General features: G+C 38.2%; 2 protein-coding genes across 2 annotated transcripts; one reads left to right on the forward strand and one right to left on the reverse strand.

Annotated features, from left to right (window-relative positions):
- The first annotated feature begins 36 nt into the window (after positions 1-36).
- LOC139121773 (sulfotransferase 1B1-like) lies at positions 37-6,373 on the forward strand. The gene is made up of 6 exons (XM_070686916.1): positions 37-431; positions 2,622-2,854; positions 3,695-3,821; positions 4,601-4,695; positions 5,024-5,198; positions 5,535-6,373. The coding sequence occupies exons 1-6, from the start codon at positions 293-295 to the stop codon at positions 5,645-5,647; spliced, it is 882 nt and encodes a 293-aa protein (XP_070543017.1). The 5' UTR covers positions 37-292; the 3' UTR covers positions 5,648-6,373.
- A 461-nt stretch (positions 6,374-6,834) lies between these two features.
- LOC139121772 (sulfotransferase 1B1-like) lies at positions 6,835-15,297 on the reverse strand. Its single transcript, XM_070686915.1, has 6 exons — positions 14,794-15,297; positions 11,103-11,332; positions 10,387-10,513; positions 9,667-9,761; positions 8,713-8,878; positions 6,835-8,063 (listed from the first exon to the last, which is right to left on the reverse strand). The coding sequence occupies exons 1-6, from the start codon at positions 14,978-14,980 to the stop codon at positions 7,960-7,962; spliced, it is 909 nt and encodes a 302-aa protein (XP_070543016.1). The 5' UTR covers positions 14,981-15,297; the 3' UTR covers positions 6,835-7,959.
- Positions 15,298-15,558: the final 261 nt, after the last annotated feature.

Here is a 15,558-nt window from a genome sequence, read left to right on the forward strand (position 1 = left end):
CTATGTTGTTGGCTCTGCAAAGTTCGTTGAACTGGTACGATCAACGTTTAAAGTCTGCGAGTTCTGTGTCCCTGTTCCCGATGCGTGTTCCGAACAAATCCCGATCATCCACAGGGAAATCTTTCTGGTAAGGTGTTATGACGACGAAACCTTTTGAGGTAAAATGCGACAGGTAGTGATATATCTTCAACAACACCGCAGACCGTACTTTTTGCTAAAGAACGCTGTTGGCACGTAGGCAGAAAGCTACTTATTTTCACACACTGGCGTTACCATAAGCTTATGTCTCACAATGGCTAAAACCCCACCACCTGATCATTTCTACAAGGGAACTCGTATGCCAGCGCTCGCGCCAGCTAGTACTCTGGACGCTGTCGGAGTAATGGAAGTCCGAGATGACGATATTTGGGTGGTCAGCTATCCTAAAGCAGGTTCGTAACTATTTTCTAATAAATATGGGCTACCTGAGACGGTTGTACTTTACTAGGTCATTCAGTTGACATATCCAAGCATCACTTCGCGATACATGTATACGTGCAGTCAGGTACGCAGTATCAAAGAGACAAGGTCGCGCTTTTTTGACTTTTGTGATATAAAGAAACTTGGAATACATGCATAAAGTCACTAAGGGTACAAAATGACGACGGTACATTACTGCAAAAGTGAATCCAAACAGATGACTTGTGACCTCAAGACAAAATGGAATTTTCCTTTTCCGCCTTGCCTGTGACAAATGAACATTGCCTCAATATAAGGAAAAGCTACTATCCTTGTCTATCTGAAAGGTGCCACCAATTAAGATTTCATTACAAATATTGAATGAAGTCCAAATTTTTGTAACAGTGTATGTTCAGTCCTACATGATGACAGATGTGCGCGGAACGTGATTTTTCAGTACAGACTGCAAAATGTTTCACTGAACGTTTACATGTATAACCATGGCTCGCTGCAAGCAGAGTTGAGGTTATGCACAGCTGGCCAGTGTTTCAGTGTTTAAAAATGCCAAACATCAAATCTCCTTTCCATATCAAACAAAATTCATTAAAAAAGATCAAAACCAACGACTTTGTCTCTTTAATAACCAAATCTGTTGTGCAGTAAGGGGTAAATTATAAAGCGGATAAATAAAAAAACTACATTTACAGTGCGTTTCACCTTGGTACCGCAACTCAGCGTATGAGACGGACACAATCCAGGTACAAAACGTACGATAAGCTTTGGTATCACGGACACATTTCAAAGCCACCGACTCGTCGATTAATTACAGTAAACCAGCATGGGGCAGCCGCTGTCTGGACTGAGAGATAAACAGTTGACTAAACTTGATCTACAATGTCACTGTTTCTTTTACAATTTCAGCTAAATGTTCAAGAGGTGAAGGTATTCTCAACAGAAACTAACTAAAAAGCCACACATTGTAGATCAAGTGTATCTCTCAGTCTAGACAGAGCGGCTGCCCCATGCTGGTTTACTGTAATTAATCAATGAGTCAGTGACTTTCAAATGTGTCCGTGATACCCGAGCTAATCGTTTGTGTTGTAGGTGAAATGTGTCCGTCTCATACTCTGAGTTGCGGTACCTAGGTGAAACGCACTGTAATTTACTAACTTATAAAAAACAGACTAAGGCTGACACGACAAAAATTATATTTATTTAAATATTTTATTTGATTCATTTACATTTATCTATTTATTTAGTTATCAACAGTGAAATGAGGGTATGGTATAACATTAAGGAGGTCTAACCGGTTGCAGCAATAGGTGAAATCAGGGAGACTTTCAAACTGTCCATTCCAACTTATATGCGAGAATCTTGCTGTTTCAATCATAAACTAAAAGAGTCAACAGTTTTCAAAAACACTTACTGTATGGGCAAAGTCATCTTTCTTCATAAGTGATACTCTGCATTTATTGACCTTTCTGGGGTCACCTTCGACATAAACCGCCTGCATAAAGTTTATTTTGTATTGATGATATACATTAGTTCGAGAAAAATATTTGTCATTGGTTCTTTATTTTCGGCGAATGTACTACTATGATACGATTTTTCCTTTTTTTACGTTTTTCTTTTTCTTTTTTTCCTTTTTTTTTCTTTGTCCTCTTTTTTTTTTTTTTTTTTTTTTTTTTTTTTTCTTTTTTTTTTTGAGGGAGTCTATCCATTCACGTTGAAACAGTTGCCGTAAGTTTCTACATTTACTGCAAAAGATTGTTGTTTCATTTTTAACATGGGGCATAAAAAGAAGTGAACATAAATTATCTGACAATCAATATCCTCAAATCATTGCAAAGTTTTGTCTTCTATGCCCTCAATGTTAAACATGATTGTGGTATTCTGCCAAAAGTCTGATTTATGATAATTGCTAGTAAGTTCTGTCACATCCAGCCGCAAGAACGAAGCGCAGGGAAACTCTTTTGTAAGTGTCAGACAATGTGCAACAACATGAGTGTGCTCTGTACCTGACTCGACTGGGTTGATACTTTCCTCATTAAGAGTGGGTGATAATTCATTCTTGTCGGAGACGATCTCTGATGATGGCCTGCAAGTAATTCGCTCGAATATCATTTTGAATTTTGAGCCAAGCGAACCCGGACACCTATTTTCGTGGTTTACTGTTCTCTCAGGAACGACATGGGGTCAAGAAGTTACTTCAGTCATCATGGAAGGCGGGGACCTGGCGAAAGTGAAGAGCAAACGTCTATCCGAAAGGGTACCCTACCTGGAATTAGGCCCTCTAGGTCAACAGTCGGCGTCCTACAAACGCATAGACGCTATGTCATATGACGTGCCCCGTCTCATTCGCACGCACTTGCCCTATGAGTTGATGCCACAGCAATGGCACACGAAGAAACCAAAGGTATATAATTAAAACAAGAGATGGCGCCAAAAGTACTATACAGTGAATCTCACCTCAGACAACCCACGATCTTATTTTATCGTAAGGTGTGAGTTTGTGTGTGAGAACAGACCTAGTGTTATCGTTGTTTAATATTTTTGGTGTTTATGTGAATATTTGACACTGAACACATATCCGAAACGGAGGAATTTGCTTAGAATAGTAAGCAACTCAAAAAGTAATCTTGCCTTGTTTTTTCGAGAGTAATTAAGTTCTATTCTGTAAAAGTGAAGCGTATATGTCAGTGTGATCATTATTATATAAAATCAAAGCAAGCTAATATTACATTCAATATTAAAGGCCATTTTTTTTAATTCATTCATACTTAAAACGATGGTAATCCTACCTTTAAAAATGTGCACTCTTGATTTTCTGAGAGATAAAATCGTGATCATACGTCATAAACATCTTCTTTCATTTCCAAAAAAATACGTTCGTTCACAGTACAACAAATTTGAGGATTTTTAAAACATGTGTACTCTATGAGAGAATGCTACCTTAAATGGCAAAAGCTATCAATAGCTTTAAGAACCTTACTGAGATATATCACTTTTACTGAATGGAACGTACAATTTGTTTTCTCTGCAATAAATAGTTCTACTTTTAAATGTCTAGCATTTATTTGACGTGTGAAAGTTCATTTCAAATGTGCCTATACTCGGGGTTTGGGGCGACAACTGATATCGAAACGACGCGAACTGAATTTATCAAATAAAGCACTAATAAACACAGGCATATAAAACTGTCATTCCTAGATAGAACTAGTATTCTTTTTACTGTATAGGATTTTAATGTTTTCAGACGCTTTACGTCGCTCGCAATCCAAAGGACACTGCTGTCTCGTGTTGGCATTTCACAAAGATAAATCACTTCTTCGGTACGAGGGAAACATTTGCCGATTTCTTAAAGAAATTTGTCGAAGGCGACGGTAAGATATTCTTTATTAAATCGTTTACTCAGTATAGTTATTGCCATCACATGATCAACACATCCACAACTATAGCTTCGTCACCTTATCTTTTATTTCCATGGTTTAAATTAATTGTTCACGTTTGCCATTCTCCTTTGCAGTTCCGTCCCTTTGTAAAACTTCAAACTCCCAGTGTCAGCGTCCATCTGTATTTTTCTTTCAAAAATATATCATCAAATTTTATTTACACTGTCTCATAAATTACATCTGTTGAGCAGTATCAGCCGAGTCAGTCTAGTATTGTTGATACGTCCATTTACGCTGACCTACATAGGAGTCACGTGAAAACATCGAGTACATTTAAATTTTAACTGCCAGGGCCCTCATAAAAATCACTGTGGTTTTATTACTTAATAGCTGTCCTTAATGCCTTGTTGCAGTTTTCGCCAATGACAGAAGAGTCGGTTATATAACATAGCTTTTTTCATTATTTCACTGAATAAGCATACAATATTCGGATTTCATATGAAGTTTTATATTTGCTGTCAAAACCATTGGTCAAAAGATGTCAATTTTAAACTTGAATTATCCTTACATCACATTAACAAGTTCAATATGAAGCAGACAAACAACTACTAAATACAATAACATGACAAAACATCGCCCATTAATACCACAAACACAACAACAACAACAATAACATCAGAAATGTCCGAAAGGTAATGCTTAGTTCCCTGTGGACTGTATTTGGAAGACCTATAACACTGTCAGTGGTAATTTCATATTCTTGTCTCCAGTGGCTTATGGATCCTGGTTCGATCACAATCTTGCGTTCTGGGAACACAGACATGATCCTAACATTCTATTTGTAAAATATGAAGACGTGAAAACGGTATGTGACATCGTAAAATTCACCTTGGCTAGTTACACAGTCATCAATATTATCAATTAAACGCATTAACTGTGTAAGCAAACAGATCAAAGACAAAAAGATTAATAACCTGATTCTGGCCAAGTGTGAGAACACTAGACTCGTCGGCTTCTATCTTATCAGCACAATAATATGGTTTTGATATTATCACACAGGTAACTGCAACCCCTCGTGAAATTAAGTTTGTTTATCTGTTGTTTCATTACTTATAATATTATGCATTGAACAATACCATGATGGTAAGTCCTAATGGAGCGAATGTGTCAATATGCTGCTTTTCCGGTAACAGGACCATAGAAGGATGGTGAAACGCATTGCCGAGTTCTACGATCGGCCTCTCCCGGTTGAAATGATAGATGCATGCGTCGAACACTGTACACTAGACGGAACGAAGGATAATCGAATGTCAAACCACTTAGGCGCTCTCTACATAAGCCAAGAAAAGGGAACATTCCACAGAAAAGGTGCGATTTGGGAAAATAGGCGTAAAGACGGACCGTGACGTAAACAAGGTCACTCCGTCTGACTCCTTTCTGCCACTGTTTTGAGCTGATACTAGGGGGGGGGGGGGTGATAGGTACCGTAACATCTGATAAATAAATGTAAACACGCCCTCTGATGCTGCTAGCGCCCAAACTTGGATACGTTGAACTGAAACACACGACGGAAGGGAATGTGTTACTCCACGGTTAGCTGTCCTTTAACGGAAGTTTGAAGGCTGTGTCTGATAAATAATTATTCGTATTAATATGGAAGACGCAACACTAACTTACATTAGTTTCTTCTTTGTTTTAAATTAGGTGAGGTTGGAGACTGGATGAGCTACTTCACCATCGCCCAGAATGATGTCCTTGACTCTTTGTACGAAGAAAAGATGATGGGAACTGGCTTGACCTTTGACTTTGAGTTGTAATTTTTATATCTTTGGATTGAAGTGTCCCAGTGTCAACGGTTCAATAGTATGGCTATTGACCTCTTTCGTCAAAAGAGGCTTGAGCATATACTGTTAATAGGTAACGGTGGAAAAGCAACGAAAGAAAAGATATTGTAGTACTGTCGGGGTGCCACGTGACTACGCTAATCATAGCGTGAGCACGTGTAGCGAGACCTCTGGATCGATGAGTGGTTTGAACACAGTCCCTCCACCAAAGGACCGTGGTTTGAAGTTTCGAAGGAAACAGTTGATGTTGTGGGGATAATTAGGATGGTCCAGTTGATATTAGGAGAGGCTGACAAATCGTTGACATGTATTATTACTGATTATGTACCCGATTATCAAGCATTGTGGCCCCAGATGTTTTCTGCATCTACAGATTGTTTGGCATTGCCAAAACTATAGAATGATAGATTTGATGCCCGTCCAGTAGCAATTGCAAAATAAAAGACGGACAGATAAAATTGCCACTGTGATATGTATTGATTGTTTTGTTTTTGCGGGGACTCCATCATTTATTTTTTTTCTTCCGATATCCAAGATGATTGAACTTCTGGCATGAATAGTGAATCAGATGTGATTGCAATGTAACTATGAAACTATTAAGATTCGTATTTAGAATTCTACTGGTCATTGTGATATATCTCATTTAACATAGAATAATAGAAGCCCAGAAAAAAACACTGGGGTATCAAATTAACCATATCGAGATCACGAAGAAGTGGAACGTCTTTGTTCTTTTTTGGCTTTGCGCTATCACTCTTGTTATTAAAGACGGTGACACAAAACTTTACCAACGGTGAAACGGTTTTCTGATCATGTGGCATCAGTGCAAAAGAAATGAAACACCAAGATACAATTTATCAAAGAACGCGACTCCAATTTGATTGTCAGAGACACAACTTAACACGATCGGAACTAATTTGGGATAATTCGATGGTGAAGTAATGTCGATATAATCTTCAAATGTAACCTCATTTCCTATTTTTAAAGTTACACACTTGTTTTTATGAGTGATTTGTAATATTGCAACATTTAGCTATTGGGCATCTATTTTTTTTTATTTTTTTTTTGTGAAAATTTGAAAAAATATGAAGATCCAATTATCCCAAATTAGTTCCAATCGTGTTATTATCGAAATTTTAAAAAAGACACTTTCTTCTCACTTTACAGTCACATATGAAGTTTATTAGACGATACATTTTTTTTTCATTAAAAAAGTAACAAATATCATACAGTGTGATCCTAACAACAGGTTAGGAAACAAGATTAAATAATCTGAAAAACGGAGGTTAGACATTGTTAGCTTTTTTTACTTTTACCCAAGATGCCGTTCATGGTGAACGTCCTAAGAGTAGAAGTCAATTGCAACGTGAAATTCTCAGAAACTTGACTGAAATCTATTTATTTTTCCAGTAAATGATAAGCTGCTCTTTTGGAAAAGACAATATATCATCTTTCTAGTACACGTGCCGATACAAAGTCATTTAGTTATCGCTTTGAATAACCGCTTGCTACTTTGTTAAAATGCACTGTGTCTTCCCTTTACAGTCAAATGACATATATACACATATTAGAAGATACATATTTTTTACATGTGACACGTGTCTCGAAATGCAGTCCTGCCTATCATCATTGGGAAAAGAACACAAATATATCTCCCGAAGCTATTACAGGGTCTTGTGTACTTTACGAAAATCTTATCGTTTAGATGACTGTCCTACGATTAAATAAATAAGAGAGACAAAAAAGACAAAAAACAGCGACATGACATTATTCTATTTAATGCTAGTGTTATGGCGAATTTTACGCTGGCCGTTATTACAAAAGGGTATAGATTTCGGGTACAAATACCGGGGCGAAGTCTTGTATGTGTCGCTTCCATCAACGGCTTTCGATGGATACGTGATGAGTACCTCAAGAACAGCTCAATAAAAGTACGTTTTCTACCATAAAAATTCCCTTTTGCTTCCGAACAATTATTAAAATTTTTAATTGATGTTTTTCTGGCAGAATCATTTTACTCCAATAATGCTGATATTTTATCTCTCATCTCTTTGTGCGAAAATTCTGCTCTCCGTCAGATTGTGAGTCACGTCCCTTCTGTACAGTATTGGAAAAAATACACCAAAGTGAAAATAATAACATGTTGAAATGAAAGTACACGGAATTACCTTTATGTATATGATAAACCTATGTAAACTCCAATGTAACCAAGACATACTTTAATTATGAGAAGAGCCATCGTACGGCTAATATTTGTCGGTAAGGCGATATTTGGCAAGTTGAATTCAATCGAGAACTAGGCCGGTGCCCTTTAAGGTGTCGAAGTAAAGTTGATTGAAGTAGCTGTTTTGAGCTACCGTGAAATGGTCCTTCCACACACCAACATTACCTGGAAAGAGATCGAAATGCGAGGTTTTAAGAAGTAGTTTAATTCAAACTACAGTACCGTAAAGTAGGGTAGAAATTTGAGTTCTGATGATGAAAAGTAGAAAAAAACAGAACTCATAGAAATAGGATGACCGTTAGTGTGCGCCCTCACCGTCAACAAGAAGGGAACAGCACGTCAATTACTTCAGCCCGTCGGTAACTAAGTTTGCAACGTTTTGTAGATAATAGATGATATTCCGAACATGCTATGTGCTTTATCGAAAAGTTTCGGAAAATGCTGTTACCACGATACCTCAGGAGGCGAAATGGTGATAGATTTCTTGGCTTAAAACGGTATGACAGTACACGAATATCAATTACGTACTTAATTCATTGTTATATATGTTGTGTATATTAAAAGCATCATCCGTCCATGGCAGAACTACACAAATGAAGTTAGAAAGTGCCTCGAATATGAAAGTTTTTAAACTTTGCGCAAGGAAGCCCTGACCAAAAGAGATTATTGACTGGCTATTTATTTTCGCAATAATGAATGAAAATAAATCCCCAGAAGCGATAGACCATAAATAACTGTTACATTTGTTGGAATTGAAAAATCTGCCGCCGAAGCGTATCCTTTTCCTCAAATCGATCAGTTACAACTTCCTTACCTCTCTTGAATAAAGGGTACCTGTTGGAAGTCGTGGTCTTCGATAAGTTACCTCCCTGCAACTTGCCAATGTGCAGCGATGTCTGCTGAAGAACTTTGTCTTTGTCTTCGGGAGATAGCTCTACCTTGAGGAAGTCTCCAATGGTTTCAACGACGTCATCCGGAGCCTTAATAAATTTGTAAATTAACGATGAAACCGGTGACATGAGATGGCCTTTTGTAGCCCAGTAGTAAAAAGGTCAGTGCTTGGCTAGTTATCTTAAGATTTGAGGTTACTTATATACACTACGGAAGATGCTGTATACTATATTGTGTACAGAACTCACACAAGTCCAGATCTAATGCGAATATGTTACGACTTTTGACCAACCCTGCTCTCTACAGCCGTTTGAACTTAAAAGTTTTCTAACCCTGTCAGTTGACCCGGTGGAATCAATACGGCTGCTAGAGTGGAAACGTCCTCTACGGCACCAACATGTTCGTTTCATCAGGGAAGCAACTCACTTTAAGCAATTTAGCACGAACATGGTATTTTTAAGACATTAAATTCTCAGGTAGTCTACGACGGAAAGAACATGTGATACTTGCAACCCAATATCGAGTCTTACCTTGCGAGTGAAACATTGCTCACTGTGTTGCTGTTTTTACTCGTTTTGTATAAGCGTTGTGTTTTTTTGAACACGTTTGAGTTTGCTACGGGGGAGGCATTTGAAAAACAAACAGAGAACTCTCTTTTTTTTTGGATTCTCCCGCCCCCTCCCCTTCCAGAGGTGTCTGTGAATGCAGCCTAATCTTGGCATCGGATTCAATGGACACCGTATACGTGCGTGCATATATGGTGAATGCATGGATGTGCGCATGTATACATATACATGTCTATGTATATGTATACATATGTATATGTGAAATTATAATGTTCATATAAATGTATGTGTGTCTGCAGCAGCTTTCTTACCGCCAAAACGTCTTCAAATTTCAAAAATAACATGTTGTCGTCATGTCGTCGGTTCCACCAGCCCAACACGTGATTAAACCAAGAACCGTAGATGACTGTGAAACATGACAAAATAATAATATGGATTGATCGAAAATTTACAGAAATACTGTCATTGATTTCGGTACATAGATAAGACAACCCTACTTAAAGCAAAAGATTAAAATCAAAGGCATTTTAGGTCAGCCCTTTACATACAAAATCACGGAGAAGCGTTAAAACATGGACACACACATATATTCTATTATGAATTTCTTTAGGCCCTATAGGCACTGGAGTGTTTGGTACAATTTGATTCGTGACATTTTCGATGTGCATAAAGAGAGAAATATAAAATATTCGAACGCCGATCACAGATATCCTTGTGAAACGACTGCCCTAAAATGTCACGACTAACTGAAGCCAAACTTAGTGGTCTATTAAAATGAAAGTTTGGCTGTAGTACTGCCTCGTCTTTTATTCTCAACGGTTGGCTGCGTCGATGTGCTTAATGCGGAGACAACGCCTCGGGCGGTCACAAGGAGGCAAGGTACACAACTTAGAATACGTGAGGAGAAACATGTTCGTACTTAGGGAGAAGAAATGTATGAAAAGGGGGAAGAAAACCAGCAAGAAAGTTTATACAGACGTCTTCTAGAATAGATGTAGTGAAGGTAAACAATAGAAGGGAAAATTACATACCGTCTCCAGAGCAGAACATATCGAAATAGTCCTCCCATTTCTCAATAGTGTCTAGATACTTGTACTGCTTGCTGAATTGCCAGCATGCTACTGCAACGTCTCGTGGGTCCCTAGCTAGATATATGGTCTACATGAACAAGAAAACGAAGACATTGAATAACTCAGACTCAGTGACCAACTGACATGTACAAAAATTACTTGAGAATTGTCGTAACTGGCGGTGGGATAACTATATTTTTTGCTACACCCTCAATAAAAAGGAACACAAATATTTATCACTTATGTGAAAAGCACCCTATGCATGTTGTAACTATCATATCTCTAAAACCTCATTAATATAAATCAATCACTTGCGATGCTGTAAATTTTGATATTTTCATTATTTTCGTTGCCTAATTAGGTATTTTTCGCCTTCTACCCCAACCTAGAGTATGTTAAATTAAGCAGGAAGTGTTATCGTTGCAATCACTATGCATCGTGTGAGCTTACAACATGTCATATCATTCTTGACAAATGAATTCTGATCCGAACTGAAGTTCATTTATTGACGATAACATTGGACTTAAAACATGTTCAGGCAATGTAATTAGTTGAAGACTGGGCATTTCAACATGATTTGGGGCACAGAACAACAAGTTGCCCTTTACATAGAATAAAAGGAATTATACCGGAAAAGCTTCCTATGCTCTAAATGGAAAATTAATCTACTCCCGCACCTTTGGCATGACGTCATAGAATTGTACAGGCATCCATTCGTATGGAAGATGTGAACATATTATTCTCGGAGATGGTGAAGCAGCAATTCTCTCATAAGTTGGCTTATCTAGACCGGCTCCAGGACCAGTGTCCAGAAAAGGTACTCTCTCCGTCAATGATTTATTTCTCAAGCTGTCTATGTCTTCGATAGAACTTATGGAGTTCACCATTTCACCCAACATTGTGGTACCTGGAAAGACAAACAAATCCACCAGAGCAGAAGTGAGAATTATTTTCCCGCTCTTTTTAGATGTTCTTGTCTTGAGGTAAGAAGCACCTTGACGTTGCCAATGGCAACAATATAAGATCCAGAAACATTTCTCTGCAATATCGCTTATTCATCTTTGTATCTTTCTATCTGCATTTATCGATAAAAATAACCAGAACAGATGTGGAGGAGACCATGTGGAGGGCAGACTGTACTATTTACTCGGGTATGGTCTCCGCCATCTCTATACACTGAATCTTTCATGAATTCAGTCTTGTGTGGAGTGCTACAAAGCTATTCTTGGAAGCCGTTATTGTTTTGTTAATACGCAGTAGATGCATTTGAAAGACCAAAAGCAAGCAACTTGCCACATTCTCGGCAAAACCTCAGCGAAGACTAGTGAATATTTTGGATTGCTCTTAGGTCGACTTTTAATATCACTGTTCATTGTATAATTATTCAATGAAACATGATCGACATTTCCATGAAAAGTAGATGAATCATGATATACCACTTAAAATCTTGGAAGGTCGGGTAATTTGCACCGCTGGGCTCTCCAACTCCACATAGAGTTCATTTTAAATCATGCGTGAAGCATGCACTTTTATCATTCAGCTGACCGTTAAAACATCAAAATAACTAGAACGGAGAAAAGCAAACAAATTTTGAAGTTTGTACAGTTACTGTTATGGTCTGTAGCCTTTTTTTTCTAAAAGTGCGAGTCATTATCGAACAGCTGTCGTGCCACTGACCCTCTTAAGACCCGGCAGCTGATTTTTGAAAAATTCATAAGGTTGTGAGAAAGTTGCTGATCCTGACAGCGTTTTTAAACGCTCCTATTTTCTTTAGCTTTGTGATGATGGGGTTTAAATTTATGCGAGACCACGGCACCTGTATTCTACATGCCCAGGTATTGAATGGTCTGTACTGACACGGATCAGGTCACAGCAAATCGTTCTACAATACAAAGGAATCGCATATAGGCGTGCAAAGCAAGTAAAGTTAGATGTAGGGATTGGCTTAACATATTTACTTCTATTTGAATTCCTTTGTATGTAGACGGTCTTCATGTCCTTACAACACTGTCCAGACATATGGACAGGAAACTCCAAGGACATTCAGACAAAAGGTAAAGAAAGCACCAACCAAGCATCTACAAGTGATTTTATGTGGCTTTTCAGCGATCTCCTTTTGTTGTCAAGGGCGCTGATTTTGGATTATTGGGAATTTCTTGCTCATTTTGTTGTTGTGACTTTATCACCGTTCTCTCAAATAAAGTCTTTAAAGGCCCAGTAACTCTAGGTTTTGATGATTTTGTGTCATTATTTTTATTTTGTATTCCATTTGCAAGTTCTTGTTCTACTCCCAAAGGAATGTTGGAACACCCACTTTAAGTTTGTCAACACTGTATCTATATGTGTAAAATGCACTGTTATTGAATTCTAGTCCGGACCTGAAAACACTTGTCAACAATAACAGCACATTTTACACATCAGGCTGAGATGACAAGCTGAATACTGCGTATATCAACATGCTTTTGGGAGGAGAACAAGAAATTATAGTTGACATTAAAAAGCAAAAATAGTGAAAAAATCATCTAAGGTCGGCATGCACTGGCCCTTTACTATAAATTTTTTCTATAAGTATGTCCGTAAATAGCAAAACTAGTTTTCATCTGGTTTTGCTGGCAGTAGGCATGAAAATTCTTTTGAACAGACATTCGTTCATGTGAACAGTAAATCAGCAAACTCATAATGTCAGTTCTTTTTCAGTTCCTTCGTTACCTGCGTCCTACCTGTCACAGATGACATACAAAACGCTTTGAAATTGTCTTTTTATGCACAGAGGAAATAGCATCGTGGCCAGGAATTACTTTATCTCATAGTTATTATGGGGCAGCACGCAAATTCTGCCTTTACATCGAATTATGACAGCAATGGAGCGTTAACAAACAAGTATGGAAAATTGAGTATTTACATATTAAGGTTTGATGCCGAATAATTCAAGATATTGTATATACTTGATATACAGACACGTACAGGTAAAAAGATACAGCTGGTGTCCTCTATTACGGTAAGCTTAGCTGACCATTATTAAATGCAGTACGTAAATTTATTTAAGATGTACGTTCATGTCAGTTCAAATGACATAAAAGTTTAACTGTGAACAAAGTAAAATAAATATTTGGCCGAAATTTTGTCAGACTTTTGGCAATAACGAGCACAAGAAAAACAAAACTATCTAATAAACAAATACTTTGCTGAACTCCACAAAGATCATCCATTAAAGGTCTCAGAACTGTCATGGCAGCCTCATGAGAGCGCGTTACTTTCTATATTTAGTAACTAACAATATACAGTTGTATAGCTGTGGTGTTTTGTTTTCTGGTACCGTGCGTATCATACCGCGACATTACTCTTTACGGTAATGATTTTGAAGCCAATATTTTGTCACATTTGAATATGAACGCTAACTTCCCGAACGAAACCCTTTTACTGAAAGCTATTGATCAACAAGACTTACACGACGAGACATTATCAATACACTATGCAATTTTAGTGATAGGTCATTCGTTCAGATGGCGTGCTAAGAACCAAAATACCTCGTGAAGGAACAAAGTTCGACAACACATTATGGCACTGTTTGCACGGATAACAGAGTATGAATCACTCGCCTGTGTACTCGGACCTCAGTGAACATAATTTTCACAAAGAAAGCTTGCAGTGTTATTGAAGTAGCTACTTCGGAATGTGGAGTGTAACATAATGACCCCATTACATACAGTATATAGGATAGAGCAGGCGACCTCTCCGAGGCATTTTTAACAATCCACGGCCACCTGTATTAAGTCACACAGGTGGTATGAAAACAAAAACTTAATTATCAATTTGTTTAAAGTCCAAACTTGGATAACTTTTGGCGATCTGCAGTTTTTCTCTCCAGCTAAGCTATACCACTCACAGGCACTCCTTAGCTGGGTAGTCTGCTAAGTAGATCGATTTTCGGATCGATCTATTGATCCCGCAGTCGATATCCCCGCCACTGCGACCTAAATACTCACGTGGCGGGCATATAGACTACGGGATCAATAGATCGATCCGAAAATCGATCTACTTAGCAGACTACCCAGCTAAGGAGTGCCTGTGGCTAAGCTATACCACTCAATGGTTGACGTACACTTTCACTAATAATGCCAACCACTAACTCATTACATTTTGGTATGTTGACGACACCCTTCAATGCGTGGGTCAAAGATCGGGCGCAAATTTACATTAGGAAAGGGAAAAAAAGACCTTTGTTCGGTGAAGGTGAAAGTAAAGAGTGGCGTTTTTACTTTTTTCTTCAAAAACGAAATTTAGTCAATTTAGAAAAGCCACACCCAAAGTAAGCCCCACCTGTTGGTGGTGTGTGGTAAAGGTGTTGTCTCAAAACATATACATTACCTGATCGGACATAGGTTACAATATAAATATCGTCCGGTCGTACTTCAAAATATCGTTTGATAGATTCCAGAGTTTCTGCGGGAGCGTGGGATGGCATTCGTTTCCCAAGGTAATAATAGGATAGAGCCTCCTGTGATTGCTCGCCATTGATCACTTGGATTTCGTCCTCCTGGGTGTTATTGGCCATTTTCTTCCCGAGAGGTGAAACCAACGAACGTCCTTTAAGAAAAGCCAATAGCCGCGAGGAAGGGTGTTGCCGCGAGGGTAACTTTTTAGCAACTGTTTAAAAAGTTGTTGAACGTGGGTACTTCTTCGGATTTTAAATCCACTCACTTGCGCATGTCACTGGGCCGATGTGTAAATATGGCGTCCTATCTACGCACACGAACAACAGTGGATAAAGGGGACGTTCTCTTTGGGGTCCTTTCTCACGGTAAATATTAAAGCCTCGGCCCAAAGAATTCTAACTCCTTGAGTTTACATAGGCTGGGGTCAGAACCCGTACAACTTTGTATTCAGTGGAGCCTTTCTTTGTTCAGTCGACCGATACAAACAACTCCCTCGTAAAAAGGTAAAAAAGGTGTGGTGAACAGAACAGCTCATTCTGTATTGTCTATTAAAACTTCATCCTGACGCGAACGTACGCTAAAAGTAGCAACTGCGCGTTTCATTACCATATTAAAATGGAAAGGAATTTTTAATGAGGTTCAGTGGGTTTTTTTCGATGACCTAAATTTCCACATTGGTTTAGAAATAAAAGAAATA

Source organism: Ptychodera flava, chromosome 21 (assembly GCF_041260155.1).
Source record: "Ptychodera flava strain L36383 chromosome 21, AS_Pfla_20210202, whole genome shotgun sequence".
NCBI classification, from domain to species: domain Eukaryota; kingdom Metazoa; phylum Hemichordata; class Enteropneusta; family Ptychoderidae; genus Ptychodera; species Ptychodera flava.

Excerpts from the sequence above, each read along its gene's own strand:
- LOC139121772 (XM_070686915.1), bottom strand. The coding sequence starts at position 14,980 with ATGGCCAATAACACCCAGGAGGACGAAATCCAAGTGATCAATGGCGAG. Across the intron at positions 10,514-11,102 it reads TCTATGACGTCATGCCAAAG|ACCATATATCTAGCTAGGGA; the intron begins GTGCGGGAGTAG and ends TTGTTCATGTAG. Across the intron at positions 9,762-10,386 it reads TATGTTCTGCTCTGGAGACG|TCATCTACGGTTCTTGGTTT; the intron begins GTATGTAATTTT and ends CATGTTTCACAG.
- LOC139121773 (XM_070686916.1), top strand. The coding sequence starts at position 293 with ATGGCTAAAACCCCACCACCTGATCATTTCTACAAGGGAACTCGTATG. Across the intron at positions 432-2,621 it reads GGTCAGCTATCCTAAAGCAG|GAACGACATGGGGTCAAGAA; the intron begins GTTCGTAACTAT and ends CTGTTCTCTCAG. Across the intron at positions 3,822-4,600 it reads GAAATTTGTCGAAGGCGACG|TGGCTTATGGATCCTGGTTC; the intron begins GTAAGATATTCT and ends TCTTGTCTCCAG.